General features: G+C 42.2%; 1 protein-coding gene across 3 annotated transcripts in view; it reads right to left on the minus strand.

Moving 5' to 3' along the window:
• The window catches only part of FBXL7 (F-box and leucine rich repeat protein 7), a 211,465-nt gene that overhangs the window by 113,875 nt on the left and 72,917 nt on the right, over positions 1–24,673 (minus strand). For all 3 annotated transcript variants that reach the window (XM_081873094.1, XM_081873093.1, XM_081873092.1), the window contains one exon: positions 14,070–14,159. Coding sequence is in view for 1 of the 3 variants with exons in the window: in XM_081873092.1 (XP_081729218.1) it covers positions 14,070–14,159 (90 nt within the window). In the remaining 2 variants the exon portion in view is untranslated. The remainder of the gene's footprint in view (positions 1–14,069; positions 14,160–24,673) is intronic.

The following is a 24,673-nucleotide window of genomic DNA, read 5'->3' on the forward strand; positions in this document are numbered from 1 at the left end:
CTAATATATTTGAAATCAAATGAACACACACGTCTGTCAATCTTGCAGCATATGGTTCTAATGTGTGAAGTTCATATATTTTTCATGTACACAGGTCATTGTTTCATATTTGAATTCTTTTGTAGTTGTGCTAAAGAAGATTCCAGCGAAACAGTCAGATTATCTGGGATCACTGTCCTACGTTGTTATTCACTTACTACTTTGGCACCATGAACACCTAAAATTTTTTACCGTTTAGCCCACAGGATAGCATCTATTACTCTGTTTCAACTACAGACTTATTATACTTCTACGGACTTTCAAAGATTGGCAGACGTGTGTTCATTTCATTTCAAATATATTAGAGAATTTACAAGTGCACACATTTTGTTTTTGTTGTACTAAATTATGTATATTATGCAATAAGGATTGCAGTGCTGTCTAGTACACTGGTCTTCATGTTGCTTGTGTTGTTTGTTGTGTTAGGTTTGCAACACAGGGGTTTGTTGTTCTGTATTGGTGGTGTACAATGTGATGGCTGACAACAGTGGTGGACTTTGGGCTTTCACATGTCAGTGGCACCCTGTGAAGCACCAAAATGCAGCCCCCCCCCCACCTCTCGCCTTCCATTCTACATCATAGTTGCAGTGCCTCACAGGCTCTGCGCCCAGTGCAACTGAACCAGTGGTGCTCTGCTAAATCTGCCTCTGAAGAAACATGTCAACTGGACTCCACAGGGTTCAAATTATTATTATTATTATTATTTATTTATTTATTTATTTATTTATTTATTTATACCCCACCCATCTGGTTGGGTTTCCCCAGCCACTCTGGGCAGCTCCCAACAGAATATTAAAAACACAATAAAACATCAAACAAGCTGCCCTCAGATGCCTTCTAAAAGTCAGATAGTTGTTTATCTCCTTGACATCTGATGGGAGGGTATTCTTAGAATTATGCTGCTGTCACAAAGGCCTTCCTCATTTGTTTTGTGACTCCCTCTTACTTATGCAGAAAAACAATGTGTGAGGGTTAACATCTGACAAAACTGTCCGAGGTTACAAGTGCCAGGCACTCAGTTCAGAGACCATGAAGATCCCAAGGTCTTCCAAGTGGGAACAATGGCCTTAGGCTTTGGCAGACAATCCTGTCCACTTTCAGAACCAGGGGTGCCAACTTGAATAAGATATTGGGGGGCTGGTAAGCCCCACCCCACATAATTGATCACATGATGTGATTTATTGGGGGGAGAAAGGACCTCGGCCCCTAGGAATTGGCTCCTATGTTCAAAAGAGAAATAGTGCCTCTGGCAATAAGAGTAGTTCTCAAACTCATCCATATTCTACCTCTCCTTTCCATGGGGAGTCATCACTTAGATTTTTTTCCATTTTCTTTTACTGTGGGATCTAATAATACCCAGTTCAGGTGTTGTCACATTGTGAGAGGTAGAGGACAAGAAAGGAGAGTATGAGCAAACAAAAGACCTGTTCCTTTTCTCAGGGCCTGAGAAGGGTAACAGACATTGCCCCAACAAACACCTTGGGAATCAGCTCACAAGACAAATAAGATATGCAAGATCAGTCAACTACAAGCAAAGTTTTGTTTTGTGCAAAAATATAAATATAAAATGTAGAGTTTGAGTCACACTGGCTCTGCGGTTTTAACTTGCTCCAGTAAATTTTCCAGAGAAAGAAGCCTAGAGTTTACACAAATGCTGGTATTTGCTCCATAAGCTCCGATACGGAGCTAATAAAAAAACAGGTTTTGGCGTTATATGGAAAGTGAAGAAAAAATAATAATCTATTTAACACTCCAAAAACCACACATTCCAGGCCTTGTTTTGCCAAAGAACATTGGCCTCTACCTTCACCACAAACCAATTACAAGCTCTTCTTCACTTGCCCTGCAAAAATTATTTGCAAAAAGAAATCTCCACAGAAAGCGACCACAAGTCTGGACAGCATGCCCATCCTGGCTCAGCACAGAGAACTGGTTCTCCTATCAGCCAGTTTCACAGCTTTAAAGTATGAAGACTATTTAAGAGGTCTGGGATCCGTTCTATATCCTTTGGTCCACCAGGTATTAAGTTCAAGACTTATGTCACAACTAATAGATTTCAAAATGAGAGTCAAAGCAGAGCTAGCGTTGACCACACAATAGGCAGCAAAGCGAGCGATCATATATCGCGCTGTGAGAGGAGGCAGCTGAAAACTGCTACTTTGGCTGGCTGCTCTTCTTAGATCTTATGAATTGTATGTGAGCTCAGTCCATCTTTTGTGTGCACAAGGCTGCTCAATCCTCTGAATGGCAAGAGGGCTGAGGGACAGCCGCTAGAGCAATGTTTGCACGTCGAGGTCCCCCAGGCCACCCCAATAACTCACACTTCAAACATCAATTTTTGTTTAAGGTTTTTGGCATGAATTTGGCCACAGCTTTATTTAAATACACACACGTGAGTGGTTGCTTAGGCATTGGTTACAACTATCTGTCCTTGCCCAGGGACAGAACTGACTTCCGGATTCCAGCGGAAGCCAGTCAGGGAGAACCATATTGGGGAGAAATGAAGCTGGGCATCAGTCCCTCATCTCTCACCCTCATTCCCCCTGGGGCTTACACAGCCCAAGTCCGATGCCAGGGACTAGGACGAAAGGGATGGCAAGCCCCTGGATTCCTTTAACGAAATTCCCTTTCCGCACCACCATTGGAGGAGTAGGCACTTACCCCTCCACCAACCAATTTTAACCAATGCCTAACCACCAACCTTACAAGTTGTGACGATTTGCTACGCAGTAGGCAAAACCAAATGGCAACAGCCAATCAGCCAAATGGACAAAATTCCTACCAGGCCCCTGCCCCAAGGCAGGCGACCCCATGACAGGCATAGCAAGGTCAGGGACAATGAACCCCCCCCCCTTTTCAGGGAGGGTGGGCAGGTGATCCGGTGCATGCAGCCCAAGAGAAGGCCCTAGGCTGAGAGCCCTGTATTTAAGACCTCTGACCCCTCCCACACTTTAGCAACATAACTTTCTCCCCTGCAACACTCCTTGCCCAATCACAGCATGTGGCCACAGTGGCCTTTTTGGCCCCCACTGCAACATGTGCTCTCTATTATGGAAAACATGCTTTCCCAAACTTGGAGCTCCGGCTGTTTTTGGACTACAACTCCCATCATCCCTAGGTAGAAATACCAGTGGTCAGGGATGATGGGAATTGTAGTCCAAAAACAGCTGGAGACCCAGGTTTGGGAAAACACTGCTCTAGAGGGTTGGCTTACTTGGGACAAGCAGCTGCTTGAGGGAAACTAAAATAAGCCGAGAAAAGAAGAGTAGGGAACGGTGGATGGAAGCCCCTGTGTCGTCATGTGTGTATCTACCAAGTTTAAGATTATTCTCAGTACATAGAGCCTGGTTTACATGTGGCTGCTTTTGATCTTCTGGACCAAAGTCACATCTTGTAGATTTCAGAGGGTGTGTCTGAAAATGCTCCTCTCCCAGATTGCGTTCATCTTCAGAGGGTGGGCTATTTTCTAAAAATGTTTATTTTAATCAAGGATTAAATGGTGTAGTCTTGGTTTAAGGCACACATACCCCCCCCCACCCAACACACAAGGAATCTTGAGAACTGTAGTTTGTTCCTCACAGAAGCTACGATCACCAGCACCTACAGTTTCAAGATTCTATAGGGGACATACTTTAAATGAATGCTATTGTGTTTTTATAGGTGTTGGAAGCTGCCCAGAGTGGCTGGGGCAACCCAGTCAGATGGGTGGGGTAATAATAATAATAATAATAATAATAATAATAATAATAATAATAATATACACAGTCCTAGTTTCAACTAAAGGTGCTTACGAAATTCTCACTAGATTTAGAGGTTCTGAGTTCTTTGATCTTGCTTTCAGAGTGGCACCAATTTACCAACAAACCTGGCATTATTCCACTTTTGATTTCTGGATGTTATTCATACAGTTGCAAATGCACTGTCTGCTGCAGTTTTCAGTCTGCAAATCTCCTCTAACACATAGGCACACTGATTAAATGACAGCACTAGAGGCCAAACTACATGTTATGTTAATTGCTTAATTTAGCTTTGCTGTCAGTTTTTTTTTTCAGTAGTCGTTTTTGTTTGTTTTTTAAAAAGTAAATACATGAGGCTATGATGCAAACCCAGGGCAAACATGCATCACTCCCAAAAGAACATTTCTAAGTTAAACTATAAAGCAGAACACATGGGAGTAAGAACCCATGGAACAAATAACTAGGAAAATCCTCTTTCTCCAGCTCTTAACCAATAGGACGCATTCTCTACCTTGAATGTTTCAGAGTTTTTGGCCTTCCTCCCATCTAAAGTGAGCTTTAATTCTCCTTATTGGCACATTCCAAATTGTAGCTTTACACCCCAATGTAGAAATCCCAGTGCTTACAGTTGAACATGAAACCGCAGGAAGCTCACCTGCGTTTGGAGTTTTGTGTACCATGACCAACAGGAAAACTCCTTCAGTCGTGGAAAGCTAACTGAGCATGAGCTAGTTTATAATATCACATAAAAAGCATGTTTTACAGAATAAGAGAAAATCCATTTGGAAAATATCAGAATCTCGAGCACAAGATAGGGCAGTTGAGATGGAAAGAACAGTGTGAGCACAATCTATAGGCAGGCTCTCATTCTTGATGATAAGAAGAGTTTGGATTTGATATCCTGCTTTATCACTACCCTAAGGAGTCTCAAAGCGGCTAACATTCTCCTTTCCCTTCCTCCCCCACAACAAACACTCTGTGAGGTGAGTGGGGCTGAGAGACTTCAGAGAAGTGTGACTAGTCCAAGGTCACCCAGCAGCTGCATGTGGAGGAGCAGAGATGCGAACCCGGTTCCCCAGCTTACAAGACTACCGCTCTTAACCACTACACCACACTGGCAGTTTGAAGGTGCACCTTCAAAATCCCTCCTTGTACCCACCTGTTAACATGGTACCCCACAGCAGCCTTCTCCAATCTGATCCACTCCAGATATTTTGGACTCTAATTTAGGGTTACCAGACGCCCCCAGTTCCCGGGGACAGTCCCCGGATTTGCACATCTGTCTCCAGATAAATTCTGCCCCCAGAATGTCCCCAGATTTGCAAATCTGTCCCTGGGAAATGTGGCAGCACAGTTGGCTCTGGCTGGCTTTAGGAGCTGCTCGCTGCTACCGCCACTGCTAAAGGTGAACTGGGGACGTCTGGGGGGACAGATCTCCTGCCCCTTCCCCCTTTGTTTTGACAGATCGGGGGAGGCTCAGGAGTCATGGGAGGGTGGCGCGTCGTTGCCCAGTTTTTAAAAAACTCTGCGCATTTATGTTTCATAGGGTGCGAAAGAAGGGCTTTGCAGCTTTATACAATATACATGTGTGCTTGGGCCCAGGGTCTTTTGCCTCACCATCCCCACTACTGACTCCCTATTGCTACTCAGCTACCAAAAAAAAAAAAGTGTCCCTGGATTCATTGAAAAAAATATGGTAACCATACTCTAATTTCCATCAACCCCAGGCAGCACAGTCAGTGGTCAGTGATAATAGGCGCTATAATCCAAAAACACTGGGCTTCCCTAACGTAGAGGCCTCCATCTCAGAAGCCCCAGTGGAACTGCAGCCCCCCTTTTGTTCTGACGCCTGGAGATGGTTGTGCCACTTAAGTGAAGAAGCACCTCTCAATGAAGGCAAAGTGAGCTACAGAGACACAGCTGCAGTATCTACGAAAGGCTCTGTTTGAGAGTAACTGCTGCTGAAGCAACATCTGAGCTCTGCTCTCATGCAGTATTTAGCCTGAGCCCTGCATGGAGCTGTCCAAGGTACACTTGTGTTGCCTCGGGTGAGCTCAGTGCTTGCACTAAGTTGGGCAATGCTGCGCTAGAGAAGGGGAGATATACAAAATTCACAGCAGCCCCCATGAAGCACAGTGGGGTTTAATGTAGGTCCTGGCTCAAGCCTGGTTTGCAAACCAGGAGCAAAGACTATCAGTTACCAGACACAAGGGAAGGAGAGTGCACACGAACCCAAGACTAGTGGTTGTTCCTCTTCATTTTTTTTTTTTTTTAATAATATTTTTATTAAGTTTATAAAGTACAGAAAAAAGAAATAAAGACATAGAGAGAAAAATACAATAAAGAGATTACAAATTTCCATAATCCTTTTTTCCATCTATTGGACTTCCCCACATCCTCCAAACCCTGCATTCTCTGTAATACAGAATATCAGCAATTTGTTAACTGATTTCCAAACTTATTGTATCTTTCATTTTATCATGTTTCCTAATTTCCATGCTGTTGTAATTCAAATCTTATATGTTTTGACTTAAACATAATAAAGTTATTTCATTATTCCACCTTTAAATTCTTGTACCTTAATTTCCATTTCATTAGTTTACCAATGCTGAAGCAAAAATTTCTGAAAAGAGCATTTTTTAACATTCATACAACTTGTAATGTTTTTTCAAATAGTCTTTGAATTTTTTCCAATCCTCCTTGATTGTTTCTTCTCCCAAGTCTCGGATTCTGCCAGTCATTTCAGCCAGTTCCATATAGTCCATCAACTGCGTCTGCCATTCCTCCAGCGTGGGTAAATCTTGTGTCTTCCAATGCTTAGCAATCAGGATCCTTGCTGCTGTGGTAGCATACATAAAAAAAATTCTATCTTTCTTAAGTACTCTCTGGTCCACAATGCCCAGAAGAAAGGCCTCCGGTTTCTTAGGTAAGGTATATCTAAGTACCTTTTTTAGTTCATTATGAATCATCTCCCAAAAGGCCTTCACTTTCGGGCAAGTCCACCAGAGGTGAAAAAATGTCCCTTCCGCCTCTTTACATTTCCAACATTTGTTATCAGACAGGTGATATATCTTAGCAAGTTTAACTGGGGTCATGTACCACCGGTATATCATTTTCATAATATTTTCCTTCAAGGCACTGCATGCCGTAAATTTCATTCCGGTGTTCCATAACCTTTCCCAGTCTTCAAACATAATGTTGTACCCCAAGTCCTGTGCCCATTTTATCATGGCGGATTTGACTGTCTCGTCCTGTGTATTCCATTTAAGCAGCAAGTTATACATTCTCGAAAGTAGTTTATTTTTTGGCTCTAACAATTCTGTCTCTAATTTCGATTTTTCCACCTGGAATCCAACCTTTTTATCCACTTTAAAAACCTCCTGGATTTGAGCATAGTGCAACCAATCTCGCACCTTGTTTTTCAATTTTTCCAAGCTCAGCAACCTCCAATTGTCTCCAATTTTTTCAATTATTTCCCAATATTTAGGCCAGTAGGCTTCCATGTTAAGTCTCTTACGTGCCTTGGCCTCCACCGGTAAGAGCCACCTCGGAGTCTTACTCTCCAATAAGTCTTTATATTTTGTCCAGACCATCAAAATTGCTCTTCTGACAATATGGTTTTTAAACAATTTGTGAACTTTAACCTTGTCATACCACAAATATGCATGCCACCCAAAAGCATTGTCAAACCCTTCCAGATCTAGGACATCAGTGTTTTCCAATAAGATCCAATCTTTCAACCAGCAGAAGGCTGCAGATTCATAATATAACCTCAAGTCTGGCAGGGCAAATCCCCTTCTTTCTTTCGCATCAGTTAGTATTGTTGTTCCTCTTCATAATGGCAAGCTATGATTTGGCACCGTGTCCAAATGGCGCCTCGTGATATTAAAGTAAAGTAAAGGGACCCCTGACCATTAGGTCCTGTTGTGACCGACTCTGGGGTTGCGGCACTCATCTCGCTTTATTGGCCGAGGGAGCCGGCGTACAGCTTCCAGGTCATGTGGCCAGCATAACTAAGCCGCTTCTGGCCAACCAGAGCAGTGCACGGAAACGCCATTTACCTTCCCGCCAGAGCGGTACCTATTTATCTACTTGCACTTTGATGTGCTTTTGAACTGCTAGGTTGGCAGGATCAGGGACCGAACAATGGGAGCTCACCCTGTTGCGGGGATTCGAACTGCCGACCTTCTGATTGGCAAGTCCTAGGCTCTGTGGTTTAACCCACAGCGCCACCCGCGTCCCCTCTCATGATATTACCTCTCTTCAAATGAATAATTAGAAACCCAAATACAGTGGTACCTCACAAGACGAATGCCTCGTAAGACAAAAAACTCGCAAAACGAAAGAGTTTTTCGTTTTTTGAGTTGCTTCGCAAGACGGATTTCCCTATGGGCTTGCTTCACAAGACGAAAACGTCTTGCAAGTTTGTTTCCTTTGTCTTGCAAGTTTGTTTCCTTTTTCTTAAAACCGTGCATTCACTTCGAGGAGCAACTCATAGCATGCGGTGTGGTAGCCTTTTTTGAGGTTTTTGAAGACTTTGGTGATTTTTGAAGCTTTCCCAAAGTCCGTGCTTCGCAAGACGAAAAAATCGCAAGACGAAAAAACTCGCGGAATGAATTAATTTCGTCTTGCGAGGCACCACTGTAGTGCTTGGACTAGTCAGAATGTTAAATTGTATAATTAGGAAAGATACAGTGAGTCAATGTAAGACTTTGGAGACTAATCAGTGAATTGATTCCTGATGAATAGTTCTTGTACTAATCACTTCCCAGCCTTTTGGAGTTAGAAGAATTCTGTTCTGGCAAAGCAAACATCATACTTGACATACATCACTTATAGGACATAATTCATAGAGCCGAGCTGAAGCTAACTACTTCGTTTCAGAATTTTTCTGTGTAACTGAAACTGCTTCCTCCTGTTTATTTGGTGATCTTCAGCAATTGTTGCAGACACATTTGCATTATTTCTATGCAGGGCTTGGCAGCATCTTCTTCACTCTATCACTGATCTCAGATATCCCCACTTTTGGTTACAGCACCCATGTGCTTTTATATGCAAGAATCAGCCACAATATCATCACAGATGGACCCAAGCAAAGTCAGGTGGTCACCAGAGCCCAATGGATTGATGATAGCAATGGAAAGTAGAAAGAACAGCAACCAGAAAAGTTGAAAAGCAACATGAGGAGACAAGTGAAGAGGAGTGCAAAATGCAGGTGTGTAAAAAATTCTGCTTTCAAGGTAGCTATCAAAATTATTATTAATACATAAGTTGTGTCTCTGCCCAAAGGCATCCAAATTTGGTTTTGTGATTTCAGACCCTCACCTCCAACGTTTTAGGTTACTCTCTCTTTTCTTTGTGTAATTAATACAAAGTTCAGGAGAGAGTTTTTAGGAGTGTTCACAACTGAATACCCTTAGCAAAAAACAAACGAAAAACACCTCTCTACAATCATGAACTCTGATGAGTCAGGGTTCCCACTTTAGGGAGGTTTCTAAGTGTTTTCAGTTGAATGCCTATGTACCCAGAGAGAAAAATTAAAGAGGGGCTTGTTGTTTTTTGCAGTCGTTTGAATAAATAATCAGAATCATTATAAGTTTAATTACTCTTGGCAAATCTGTGTTAATATTACAGAAAAAAATAGGGGTTATGATAGATGACATGAAACATAGGCAAAGTTATTTTTAAAGTCTGATTGATTAAAGAGAAAAGAGCACCTGCATATTTCTTGCTAAGAATTTTTTGTGGTGGTTGAGTGGAAGCAAAGTCTGCTCCTATAGTGTCTTTATTTCCATTTTTGCAGAGTTCACTAGAGTCGTGGTGTTGGTCTAGCACCATGGGCTTATACAGATAAGCTTAATGGTGCCCTAATTCCTCCAAATGCAACAAAGAACTTGCTTTGGTTATGAGTTTTATAGTGACATCAGAATCCATGGATCTTTACGACGTGGCTTTAAAAAGACAAGATTTTGTCCCAAGAAGCTTGCAAAGTAAATTTAAGCAGAGGAAGGTACATGAAAACCAAGGGTGATCAAAGATTATTAGATTTTTGTATTAAATCTTGCAGGGTCCAGGATCCATTTAGTAACTCTCCTCCACAGTGGAGGATGAGAAGAAGAGAGTGCCCAAGCTCAAATGCCACTCTTGATCTCATTCTGGATACAATCTCAGGGATGGATTACCATCTAAGTCAGCTGAGAATGATATTTTTTACCTCTGAACCTTTCCTGCTCCCTGCCTCCCCCACTTTTCCAGGAAAGGAATTGGTTTGGAGTGGAGTCAGCTTAATATCTCTTGAGTGTTATGTTTAATAGGCAAATTATATTTTTAAAAGCAAGCCCAAAGTGGTTGGTACAAAACAGGAATATCAAATGAAACCAAAACATACTAGTATAAAAAGCCTTATAAAAGAGGCACGCGCTTTGGGTTCCTGGGGCAGGAAACGAAGTACAAAGAGTTCCTATAATTCGCCTTCCCGAAATCTTTTTATTTTGCAAGTTTGAATTTGAATTTGTTTTTACAAGTCTGGAGAAAATAAGCCACTTGGGTACTGGCCGGAAGTCTCAAAACAGGCTAATGCGCGAAGCTTACTCTACATTACTCATTGACAAAATACATCTTTTACACCAGCCAGAGAGACCAGACTCTGGTCGTTTCTTACGGTAAACCAACCCCAGCCAACTAAATTGTACGAAAACACCACACATTCTTTTGACACAGTGAGTGGTCCTTGCTATAATACTTTTAACATAGAGTTTATAATCACTCGGTATGAATTATCTACGAAAATTTAATCAACCAAATAGTAAAGTCATTTTTCATTGCCAGATCGCCACAAAAAAACCCCCAAAGCCTAATATGGTCTTGAATGGCTTAAGCAGAAGCCAAGGCTCTCAAAGCAGCTCAGGAACAGCTTAATACAATAATACCAGCAACAGTGCCAAAAAAACAAAGACCAATAAAATAAAGCAATGAAGCAGTCTCGACTATAAAATCTCAAGCAACACACTACACAGCAAAATTGTGCCTAGCTCTGAGCTGTGCTTTGTTAGGGAAGGTAATTCTGTTTCAGTTCTAAGGAGGCCATGCAGTTCTAACTGCGATGAACCAAAGATTGGCTCAGAATCAAGTTGGCTTCCTACATTTCTATGTAGAAGATGGGAAGCCAAGCTGGCTGAAAGTCTACGGCACTGTTTCCCAAACTTGGATCTCCAGCTGCTTTTGGACTACAATTCCCATCATCCCTGTCCACTGATCTTGCTAGCTAGGGATGATGGGAGTTGTAGTCCACCTGGAGACCCACGTTTGGGAAACACTGGCCTGTGGAACTAGGCTTAACATCCCTCTGGAATATGGAACAGCTTCACAACCAGAACTTCATGCATGTTATCAGAGCACATGGACTTTGGATTGGAGCTAAATCGCTATGGCCATAGCACATCTATGTATACCCGTATAAGCAAGAAGAGCTTGCATGGCGTAGCATAATGGTAAAGACAAGGGGGCAAGAATTCACCAGTTTGGCATTCCTGCCAGTGAGTCCATTCTGCCCAACATCACTGCCTCTCGACCCCAGTTAGACTACATAATTGCATGAGCGCTGTTCCAGAGTATTTTTCATTACATCCATTCAAAAAAAGATTGGTGTTGAACTAATTGGCTGATGAAGAATTCAACGAAACAGTAGTTGTTATCCGGAAACATTGTTCAGCAGAGTTCAGAGTTGGACATCAGAATTGCTGATTATACAAAGCTTCACAACTTACTCTCCGCCGTGATTCATTTAAGGCACCATGATTCATTTAAGGACTTTCAGAGACTTTCAGAGACTTCAGTTTATTAGTTTTGATGTTTAGAATTATTCCATAAAGTTTTTCACATTGTTATTGTTTCTGGCCATCGTGTTGCTTTCGATATTGTTGGCTCATATATTGCAACACAGGGGTTTGTTTGTTTGTTTGTTTGTTTGTTTGTTTGTTTGTTTGTTTACTTACTGCTCCTCTAAAAAGCATCTTCATAAAGTGGTTATATTTCCAATTGTGCTTGAAGATAGATATCGAGCTTTACATCTACCACACATTTTCACCAAAACATCCACATTCCAAAAAGGACACATTTCCTCCTAACTCCAGGTGAGATTCATCAGACTTTCAAATGAACCAGAAGCCTCATTTTATGTACTTTATCGCTTGCTTGGCACAGACTTCTAAGCACCAGGAAAACACGACATTCAAGTGTAGCAGATCAGCTTCCAGAGTAATTCCATTACCACCTTTGAAAATAAAAGTCCAGCCCTCGTTGTATTAAATGGAAGACCCAGCAAGGACAATGCACTATGCCAGTGGTAAGGAACCTTTTAGAGACCGAGTGCCCAAACTGCAACCCAAAACCCACTTATTTATTGCAAAGTGCTAACACGGCAATTTCACCCGTATATCTCATTTTTTTTCTGCGTCTTTCACATTTCTTCTTTATGACTGCTGTTGTAATAAATGATAGTTATTGCATTACTGTGGTGATCACACAGGGCCCCCGGACGTTTGATGGTCTATCGACCCTGTGCCACCACTGTGATTGCTTTCTTCGCTGCCACCACCCCGCTTCTCACGGGGACACACGAAGTCCAGACAGTTGTTAACATTAACAAATAATCAAGTTTATTTTAAAATGCAGGAACAAGCATATGGTTTCAGTTTATTTTTCTCTTGTCAGTTTCTTAATCTTAGTTCCTAACAACTCCAAACTGATTATCCCCAACTATCTATCTGACTCCACCTAACAATTCCTCTCACTCTCTCACAATACAACTCTACCAACCCACACCTAATCCTCCCTCTTCCTTCTTCACCTCCCAAACCTCAACTGACTTCCAAAACCTCCCACTCTATCTTTTACTCCCCCCTTGCATTCTCACTGGCCAATCACATCACACCCATTTTAACCCTTTCCTTTTGACCCATCCTAGGAGGCAAATGCCACAATTACATTCTTCATTAAATTATCTTTCCATTGATATATAATTTTATGGGATAACTCAGTGCTTTTTTCCTCCATTCAGTTCCTTTCTCTCTTAAGCCCCTTCTCTTCATTCAGTCATTCATTCATTCATTGAATTTGCACACCGCCCTTCATGTCCAGGTCTCAGGACAGTTCACAGCATAAAAATACAAGATGAAAAACACAAAATAAAGAATGAAAGCAAGAACAAACCAATAACCCTCCTCCCTTCCGATACTTATTCCGCATGTAAACATCTACATTCACAAGATAAAAGGGGAAACACAAACCACATGAACCCTTCCGCCTGCCAAAAATTAAGCACTTGTTTCTTGCAAAATGCAACCTGCACAAGTGTGTTTACATGCACCCCTATCAGTCCCAAAGGAAGCCGGCTGGCTGAAGTCCTGTTGAGCCACCCCTCACATACTCTTTATAATGGGAAACAACCATCCAGAGAGGACGCCCATCCCTCACACCCCAGTGTCGCCCACCATGTCGCTCTTAATTCCCTTGCCTACACCTCACCCCTTTTGAGTCCCTGCCTGGCTTCCTTATTCCTTATTATTCCTTATTCTGCACACCCTTACTCGGGAGTAAACCCCACCAACCTCGGAGACGCTTCCTTCCCGAGAAAGCATGGGAGGTTTCAAAGGCCCCCACGTGCAAATTTCCACGTGAGATCACCTCCATCTTGGATTTTTATTTTATTTTTGCACTCAAGTCTCCTCCCTTTGTGGAAGGTGGCTTTGGTCTCCCAAATCTGCAACTATATCACCAGGCCTACCTGCTGAGTAAGACTAACGATTGGAGAGCTAGCAGGAATCCCAACTGGGCTACTCTCGAATATAGTTTCTTTGAACCTCTTGTAGGGTTGACTAAACTGGGTTCCCATTTTATGCAATATCATATTATTCTGGAGACTGCGCAACAATCCCTCTTGCTGTTCTGGCTTCAGAGATAGCAGCGCAGCCAGCATTCGCTCCATAAGACGCACACACATTTCCCCTTACTTTTTAGAAGGGAAAAGGTGCGTCTTATAGAGCGAAAAATACGGTACTTCTTTTTGCAATGTCTCTTAAGGATATGGGTTTTTCCCCCAACTGTCACCAGCCCCCACACATTAAGAGACAAAATGTGAAAGTAAAGATGGGCTGGAGAATTAATGCTGCTTTTCAGTTGTTTGTTGGTTTTTGCTCTTTTGTTTTTAGCTGAAGATCAAAAGGGGGAAATCTACCCCCCCCCCCAAAAAAAAGTTGGACAGTAAAACAGAGACAAGGAATACCATTGGCATACCTTCACTGGTGGCGGCATTCTTTTGAGTTTTGGTTGGAGTGTGATCTGTACTTGAGCTCACGTCGGATGAGAGGCTTGAGCTGCCTTTACCTACAAAGGAAAATCAGGAGCGTTAGAAAACAGTTGTTGTTATTTCCAAGCAACACCTTATGTATGTGGTTATAGTTTTCAGCCCAGGTTGAGGTTCCTAAATTAAATGGTTGGGTGAATTCTGCAAATGTACAAAAGCAGACAATCACCCCAGTCTCCTTGACCCAAGCATTCAAACACACCTTGTCCTATGTGTCCCAAAGTGCTTTGAATAGCAATCAATGCATGTCAAGCCACTTTAAAGCAGAATTCAGAAGTATTTTGTGATACATGATAGAGTAAAGTCAGTCAGTGTTTATTACTGCAAATAGCCAGCATAAGGATAGAGAAAAACACTTCAAAGAATGTAATAATAATAATCCCATTGGAATTGGCTATTCTAAATAAGTATTCTAAAGCCAATATTAAAACCCATTACGAGAAAAAAAACTAGACAAGCAGCAACAAAAGCTGTTAGATGAAATCCACTAGCGTCCCTTGTCGTCTCCAGATATCCTGTGAAATTAAAAAAAGAGAGCTAAGAACGTAAGAAGAGGCTGCTGGATCAAGCCAAAGACCCATCTGAGATAGCTCAGTTGTTGTTGTTGTTTAGTCATTTAGTTGTGCCCGACTCTTGGTGACCCCATGGACCAGAGCACACCAGGCACTCCTGTCTTCCACTGCCTGCCGCAGTTTGGTCAAACTCATGCTGGTAGCTTCGAGAACACTATCCAATCATCTCGTCCTCTGTCGTCCCCTTCTCCTTGTGCCCTCCATCTTTCCCAACATCAGGGTCTTTTCCAGGGAGTCTTCTCTTCTCATGAGGTGGCCAAAGTATTGGAGTCTGCTTAGTTGGTAGAACATGACTTTTAATCAAGCCCTTCGTTGGGCAAATGATTCCTGCATTGCAGTGGGTTGGACTCGATGATCCTTGTGGTCTCTTCCAAATCTACAGTTCTATGATTCTATGATGATGATGATGAAAACACACAACATGCATTTAGATATAAATGAAAACAAGTATAGGGCCAAGTTAGTTTCTGGGCTTTTCTATCAAGCCTCAGACATGGTTGAGCTGGTGATCTCTCATCAAGTTGATCCATTACTGTACTAGTTGTTACATCAAACAGAGCAATCTTGCTGCACATAAAGTGTGCCTATATCATCAGAGAGAAAGCAGGGAAGGGGAGTTGAATTCTCACAACTATTTTATTAGCCCTTTTACGTTCTCAAACACAGAATATGGCCATGTCAGAGTAGAGAGTCAGAATAAAATAAGACAACTTGTGGAGCCGGACAATCTCACAGTCAAATTGCAAATAGCCGTTTACCCGAGACAGTTGGAACAAGTGAGGAGGAACTCCAGGTGGCTAGATAGGACTACAACTTTGTCACTTGAACGAGGGCTGCTATGTTCTCCTTTTCCAAGCGTCAATATACCACAAACAACTATGTATGGGCAAGCAGTTTAGGAAAACATTTTGGGAACAAGTAACTTGTGAAAATGCATTTGCAACACTGCTGTTGTTAACATATTCTGATACAGTGGTACCTCAGGTTACATACACTTCAGGTTACATATGCTTCAGGTTACAGACTCCGCTAACCCAGAAATATTACCTCGGGTTAAGAACTTTGCTTCAGGATGAGAACAGAAATTGTGCAGCGGCGACACAGCAGCAGCAGGAGGCCCCATTTGCTAAAGTTGTGCTTCAGGTTAAGAACAGTTTCAGGTTAAGAACAGATCTCCAGAACAAATTAAGTTTTTAACCCGAGGTACCACTGTATTAGAAACCACAAGATAAATTTAGCAAAACAAGCCCCAAAGTGACACAATAAGGAGTTTTGGAACAGTCCTTTAAAAGCTACATCATAGGTTTAAAACAATTCTTAAAACAATGCAAAAGGAGTGATGTTGTCCACATATCAAATCAGAAAGAAGGATTCCTCCGTACAGAGACAATCTATGAGATCATCTCTCAGGCATAAATATTTAACTGGTTTCCGCATATGTGCATGCGCATGTTGGACTCCATGTTTACACAAAGAGCAATTGTGAGAGATACTGACTTGCATTTGTGGCAGAAGGAAAGACCACACAAGGAGTCCCTTCCCACTAGAAAAACAACGTAAGGACAGGATACTTAAAACCCTTGTTTAGACTCTCAAATGGGCTTCTTTTGAACTGGTGGAGGAGCAAATTAAACGGCTGAGGTTCAAGATCAAATGCGGCACACACAAAAAGTAAGTTTAACACAATGGGAGAGATGTTTCTAGGACCAAGGTGAAACTATGAAGCTCCCTTGTTATATTTGCTCTTGGACGCTGTCTATGTAAGCTTGTTGCCTTTATAGTACTGAAACAGGGGTAGGCAACCTTAGGCCCGTGGGCCAGATGCGGCCCAATTGCCTTCTCAATCCGGCCTGCGGACGGTCCGGCAATCCACGTGTTTTTACATGAGTAGAAGGTGTCCTTTTGTTTAAAATGCATCTCTGGGTTATTTGTGGGGCCTGCCTGGTTGTTTTTTTACATGAGTAGAATGTGTGCTTTTATTTAATTTTTTTTTTGAATAATATTTATTAATATTAACAACAAAATATAACAATACACCAAAACAAGAAAGAAACAATTCCAAATCTTACAGATTAAAACACGAAACTAAGAATGAAAGAAAAGATAAAAGAAAAGAAAAGATAAAAGACAAAGAAAAATGCATCTCTGGGTTATTTGTGGGGCATAGAAATTTGTACTTTTCTTTTTTCTTTTTCAAAATATAGTCCGGCCCACCACATGGTCTGAGGGACGGCTGAAAAAGGTTGCTGACCCCTGTACTGAAATGTGGCTTTTTGCATGCTATTATATCTGATACTGTTTTGCTCTGTTATTATGAAATAGTTTTTGTGGTGTTTGTTTGAAATGCATGTCTTCTTTGTTATAAGCTGCTTGGAGCATGATTTTTGTGTTTGTGTGTGAAAAGTGGCATAAAGATAAAATGAATGCCTGAAATGTCAACATGCACCAAAACTCTAAGGGTAACGTTAGAATCATGTTGAGGTGTCTGAATACTTATCAGTTTGAACCTAAATTGTGTGCCCAAGCAACCTGACCTGCTGCCCTCTTATCTCAAGTGACAGGTAAATAAGGACTCTGGCGAACATCCTGGGTTCAAATTAGGCCGCAACTTCATTGCTTACAAATATAAAAAGTAAAAGGTTTAGGACCCCTGGATGGTTAAGTCCAGTCAAAGGTGACTATGGGGTTGCGGAGCTCATCTCGCTTTCAGGCCAAGGGAGCCAGCGTTTGTCCACAGACAGCTTTCCAGGTCATGTGGCCAGCATGACTAAACTGCTTCTGCCACAACGGGACACCGTGCCGGAAGCCAGAGCACACAAAAATGCTGTTTACCTTCCTGCCGCAGCGGTACCTATTTATCTACTTGCACTGGCATGCTTTCAAACTGCTAGGTTGGCAGGGGCTGGGATAGAGCAACAGGAGCTCACGCATCACAGGGATTCGAACCGCCAACCTTCTGATCGACAAGCGCAAGAGGCTCAGTGGTTTAGACCACAGCACCACACACACCAGGTAGAAGTGTGTTTGGCATGGTATTGTCCAGCCTGCTTGCTGTACAAATCTGAGGGGGGAGTGGGATAAAGCATAATCCATACATACAGCAAATATATACTATCCAACAGGTTGACAGTGCTACACATGCATTGTCAATTAAACAACTGAGCTGATCTGCTGTTTTGGACATGAAGGGGCACGAGGTAGAGAATGGACTGATCTAGATCTCCTTCCACCCCAAGCAGCTGCTTCTCTCAGCCTGTTGATCTGTACTATCACAATTTTTCTAGCTGGATCAAGAACACAGCAGCAGTCTTTTGGCCCACTGGCTGGATGAGTTAAGGAAAGCTAGGTAAATTACCAACAGAGGGGCAATCTGGCTCCAAGTGTTTTTCATTCCTGATCTTCTCACCAAATGCCCAATAAGCATCTAAGGTACCTGAGGATTCCCTGGAACATTGCCTGGCCACTCCTATCTTATATGAAAACCACAACAGTAAAATACCTTGGCCGACAGAGAACACACTGCTTTTTTCATTACTGAAATAAACAGGCAGCAAAGGAATCCGGCAGGGTTTTTTAAAAATACCACACTAGCCATGATTTAATAGACAGAAAAGTCTAATAGTATACTACCATCTCGGCTTGGGACACCCAGGCTCAAATCCTGCCAATGTTTGAAAATCAGAGACATTTTTGTTCTGGGAGCAGGGCTTACTTTTATTTGTTCCAACAGTGCGATTCAATCACCCTATTTTTCAGATGGCTAATCTCGCACCTCGCCACACGACCGTTTCTAAGCTCAGTTAGTAGCCATACCATATTGCATGAACATTATTCCAGGAGTCTCAAAGCACTGGGATCCAGTGGCAACCATGAATGTGCAATATGAAATAGTGGGAATCAATGAGCTACTGTGGTGCTGGAGGAGACTCTTGAGAGTCCCATGGACTGCAAAAAGATCAAACCTATCCATTCTTAAGGAAATCAGCCCTGAGTGCTCACTGGAAGGACAGATCCTGAAGCTGAGGCTCCAATACTTTGGCCAACTCATGAGAAGAGAAGACTCCCTGAAAAAGACCCTGATGTTGGGAAAGATGGAGGGCACAAGGAGAAGGGGACAACAGAGGACGAGATGGTTGGACGGTGTTCTCAAAGCTACCAACATGAGTTTGACCAAACTGCGGGAGGCAGTGGAAGACAGAAGCGCCTGGCGTGCTCTGGTCCATGGGGTAACGAAGAGTCGGACACGACAAAACGACTAAACAACAACAACATGAGCTATTGACAGGAATATGGAAGGGAAGCAGGGCAGAAATCCTTTCTGCATTGCCTTGCCTTCCTGCTCTCCCTCACCTCATGAGTTCTCATTTATTAGATAAAGTCTGGGTTCCTGAGGAGAGCATTGCCACTTCCTGAGAGCTCTTGGGACACAACACCAAGCCTTCTCAGAGTTGCCACAAGGCCATATGATGGGAAAAATAAACTTCTATCATTCTCCTTTAGCTCCCAAACCATGATGGAGTCTTTTCTTGGACTCAGAAGATATTCCAAGATGTTCTAGATACTGCAATGGCTTCAAGGAAACCTTCACTCAGCCCTGAAGTCATTACAAGGGAGTTTTATGGGCTGAAGGGAATATAACTGCTTGTTTCTCTACGATCGCTCAAGCTTCCAGCACTGGCCAGCCAAGAGCTAACTAGGCCTGTGTGCTGCTCTCTCCTGCCAGTTTGGGGCAAGGGGGAGGGATGCAATTATCAGTCAACGAAGCTGCCTCTTCCATTAGTGCCCCCACCCCACCCTGAGCGGAAAATATTGTCGAATATGCAATATAACTTTCTCCCAATGCCGTGTGCATAAAAGACTACTGTCAGGCAGCCTTTCAACTCTATAAAAGCCTTGGAAAAACAAGGGCCTTTCTCCAAGTCAGCCTTCCAGTCCCTGAGGTGATGGTCGCCATGCATGCAGCCAAAAGCAACTGGAGTGAACTCTTAAGAGCCTGGCTGATAATGCAAGAGATTTCCTTTCCAAGGTCACGAGGGGTTGGATAAACTGCTTTCTTCGATCCGGATCCAACAAGACATGGAAAGAAATGGCTTGCCGCTGCTGCTGCCTTGGTAGATCTCTCTACAGCTCTCTGAGCACGCCCAGGATTAGCAGACTTCAATTTCTCCAGTTCTGGATTTGTGGAGCTCTTATTATCTGAGAAATCACTAACTGCACTCAAGCCTCTATGTATTTGGCAACTCCTCACAATCACAGAAAGCCACAGATTTCAAATGGTGATATATTTGAACAGCATTTTTTTTAAAAAAGAGGTTTCCTCATCTTATAGCTGTGGGAATATGCTCTAAAGGGTGTAGGCAAATTACATTTAAGATCTCAGAAGCCAGTGTGTGCTTCAAGCAGAAACATCCAATGATCAGGGTTATGGTTTCGGTTTAATGAAACCCTCCCCACAGCTAACAGAAGTAGAAAAAAAAATATATGCAAAGGAAATATATGTGGATTTGCTGAATTTAAATTTGGCATTGAGCAAAGCACAGAATTTTTACTTCTTAAGATATGGTTTATACATATCACTATAAAAGTACCGGGGCCGACTTTGGTAATATGGCGTCCTGTGGGTGAGGATAAAAATTGCCCCTCACCCCCAATAGATGTTATTTTCACAATACAGTCGTACCTTGGATCCCGAATGCCCTGGAACTCAGACGTTTTGACTCCTGAACACTGCGAACTCGGAAGTGATTGTCGCGTTTGTGAACATTCTTTGGGAACCTGAACGTCTGGCGGAGCTTCCGCGGCTTCTGCAGCCAATCAGAAGCCGTGATTAGGTTTTTAAACATTTTAAGTCGAATGGATTCTGTCCAGCTTCCAAGGTACGACTGTAATTCCTTTTGGTATAGCTGCTTTTTATGGATCTTCTCAGCAGGTACTTGTATAAATTTCATACCCTTCAACATTTCTCCAATAACAATAAGGACAGCCTATTCCATAATAATAATAGCAATTTTATCATTTTATGCCTTGTCAATCTGAGTGGGCTGCCCCAGCCACTCTGGGCAGCTTCCAACATATATAAAAAAATCATAAAGAATTAAACATTTCTAAAATACTTCCCTATACAGGGCAGCCTTCAGATGTCTTCTAACAGTTGTATAGTTACTTGTCTCCTTAACTTTGGGGGGAGGGGTTGCATAATTCCATACCCTCCAATATTTCTCCAATGAAAATAGGGACACCCTAAGGAAAAGCAGAGGGACGCGGGTGGCACTGTGGTCTAAACCACTGAGCTTAGGGCTTGCTGATCAGAAGGTCGGCGGTTCGAATCCCTGCGACAGGGTGAGCTCCCGTTGCTTGATCCCTGCTCCTGCCAACCTAGCAGTTTGAAAGCACATCAAAGTGCAAGTTGATAAATAGGTACCACTCCGGCAGGAAGGTAAACGGCATTTCCATCCGGTGCTCTGGTTCGCCAGAAGTGGCTTAGTCATGCTGGCCACATGACCCAGAAGCTGTACGCCAGCTCCCTCGGCCAATAAAGTGAGATGAGCGTCGCAACCCCAGTCGTTTGCAACTGGACCTAATGGTCAGGGGTCCATTACCTTTAAGGAAAAGCAGGACATTCCGCAATCAAATCAGAAACCGAGTCAGCTTCTGTAAATCTGGAACTGTCCGTGGAAAATAGAGACACTTGGAGGGTCTGAAATACAGGTGGTGGTGGTGGTGATGATGATGATGATGATGATGATGATGATGTACCCTCTCAATCCAGCACCCTGTGTGTGGGAACCACCTGCACTGCCCAAAATAGGGTGCTGTAAGTATTTCTGCTGATGAATCGCTTCCATGTGAGCAGCCCATCACCATGTATTGGGCCCATCAGGCAATCTTTACAGGAGAAATACTTCATCCTGCTCACTGTTTTCTCCACAAAGCTCAACACCAAGAGAGGGATGAAATTGCTCCTCCTGAGAAGGAACCAGTAGAGAGCAATTTTCTTCCCCACTGCAGCACTGGGCGAAGGAGAAGAGCAAAGGGAGGAACAGTAGTCTCCCAAGGATTCCCAGTCTTACACCAGAATAGACTGGAAGTAGGAAGTTCATCCACCTGGGACTTTGTCTGCCACCCTGGTTGCTGCTGCTAGCAGATGGAGTCAGGGGACTAATTTGACACTGGGGCCCCATATTACTCTGATTTACTTTGCACTGGTGGTTCTGCCATTGTTGCCACCATTTTTGGTTGGGGAAAAAAAAGGTTGGGGAACTAACTGGTGGGTTTCCAGTAAAGGTTTGGAGGTCTGGGTCAGGTCTAGTATTGGGTTGTTGTGCTATGTATTTTGTGTTTTCACTTTGTTTTGTTTTGTTTGTTTTGTTTTTAAATTTAAATTTTTATTAAATTTTTCAAGAAATAGAAATTAAACAAAGAAAAACAAAGAACAATACATAACACTGTAAACACACTTATGTACATATTTTCCAAAATGAAAACTAACAAGAAAAATAAAAGAAAAAATAGAAGATATAAAGAGAATGGACAAAAGAAAAAAAAAACTTTTCATAACCAGAAATATTACCAAATTCTTGCTTCAAATACTGCAATATATAAATCTTAATTAAAATATTATAAAAGACTTTCACTGCACATCTCTTAGTTGTCTTGCTCGCATTTACATCTGTTCTTCAGTCATCTCCCTTCCTTAGACTCTTTCATAATCAATCAAATCTTTATGTTCTCTGTATTCTTCACAAGGTTAGCCTACACTTTTCACTTTGAATTTTTATGGCGTAAACCGCCCTGTGATCTTCAGATGAGGGGCAGTATATAAATTTAATAACTAATGATAGCGGCTGGTGGTTCCCCATCCCTAAATAAAGGGGCATGTCTGTTGATGCACTATTATATATTAATAATAATATTAGTATTCAGTTAGTAACCTAAGATTATTTGCTATATATGTGGTACTTTATTAATGTTGTACGTTATGTTGCAAAAAATTATAATTATCATGATCATCATCATTATTAATATATGATTAAAATTTGTATACCACCCTTCATGCAAAGATTCACAAAGAAAAAAATATAAAATGAGAATACAAACACATAATAAAACAAAAGCAAACTTGGAAAGCTCAGTTGGTTAGAGCATGGTGCTGATAATGCCATGGCTGCAGGTTCGATCCTGGTATGAGACAGCTGCGTATTCCTGCATTGCAGGGGGTTGGACTAAATGATCCTTCAGGGCCCTTCCAACTCTACCCTTCTATGATTCCATGATAACCCACTAACACATTCAAAAAGCCACACAATGTTAATCAGCCGAATGTCAAGTTGAACAGAAACTTTTTGTGCGCTATCCTATGTGTCTAAATAGGGACATGGGAGGCACTGTGGGTTAAACCACAGAGCCTAGGACTTGCCGATCAGAAGGTTGGCAGTTTGAATCCCCACAACGGGGTGAGCTCCCGTTGCTCGATCCCTGCTCCTGCCCACCTAGCAGTTTGAAAGCACGTCAAAGTGCAAGTAGATAAATACGGTAGGTACCTGCTCTGGTGGGAAGGTAAATGGCGTTTCCGTGCGCTGCTCTGGTTCGCCAGAAGCGGCTTAGTCATGCTGGCCACATGACCTGGAAGCTGTACGCCGGCTCCCTCGGCCAGTAAAGAAAGATGAGCGCTGCAACCCCAGAGTCGGCCACGACTGGACCTAATGGTCAGGGGTCCCTTTACCCTTTATGTGTCTAAATAAAACATTGGTATTCACATATTATAAAAAGTAGAAAATCTCCATAAAAAACAAAAAACATTATTTTTTAAAAAGAAAAGCACTAAGAACGTTGATAGTTTGTAGAAGCAAATCTTAAAGACAGCTGGTGGTGTATAACATAGAAACTAATATGAACTACAGGGCATTAGGAGCATAAATAAATAAGATCATACATATGAGAAGAGGGATTTCCTCAGCTTTGGAAGAAAAGGGCAACTTGCTAATCATAATATGCTTATGAGAGGCTACTTAAGTTAGATTAAAAGCAAGCCACAAACACGTGATTTTACAATTAAAAGCTACATTTTTAATAAAGGGCATGATCTCCTTGTCAGGAAAGGCTTTTCTTTGGCAGCCACCCTCAATGTTTCTAAACAACCCTGCCAACTGACATTCTGCAGAATCAACACACAAAGAACATAAGGTCATATATAGCCTTAAATCATTTTTTAAAACACAGATAGCGTAACTGGATAGATGCACTAAGGTGCAGTGCAGAGTTTAACTTTTTAAAAAATAAAAATAAAAATCTACAGACATAGCAGAGTGGCCTAGATTGTAATTACACACTTTTGGAAGATTTGAATTTTGGAACAAAACTCCCCATAAGAGACCCTACATAACAGCTCGTTCCTCATCTCCAAGTCATTACACCCCTTTTTTTGTCTAGAAGTAAACTTTGTCCTCCAAAATTCTTGACCGTTTCAGAGGTCACCAACCTAGCTTTCATTGGTGCCCCTGAGGAGGTTCCCAGTGTCTGAGCATATATATATATATGCAATTTCTGTGAAATGAGATGGTGATGTTATGACACGCTTCATTTTGTTTTATGTCACTGCATGGCAGCCATTTTGTGACAGGTGCCCCCAGCACTCTCTCAAAATTTGAAATGTGCCCCCGGTTCAAAAAAGTTTGAGAGCCTTGCTGCCCAATTTTGTCGTCATTCTGAAGTGTGTACAAAACACGGTAGTGCCAAGTTGTTCAAGATAGAACCCATCTATAAAAAAAATGGTGCTGAAAGAAATGAACGGAAGAATTTGTTGTGAGGGGAAACAGAATCCAACTCCCTATTCTTTCATGCTAGCATTAAGCAATGTGAATATTGCAGACTGGATAAATTAATTGCCTTCCATCGGAGAGGCAAGAGGTTCTGGCCATTTGCCTACAGTAACAGCATAAATCCAACTTGAGTTGGCTTTGTCA

This window comes from Podarcis erhardii (genome assembly GCF_964252035.2).
Source record: "Podarcis erhardii genome assembly, chromosome: 8".
NCBI classification, from domain to species: domain Eukaryota; kingdom Metazoa; phylum Chordata; class Lepidosauria; order Squamata; family Lacertidae; genus Podarcis; species Podarcis erhardii.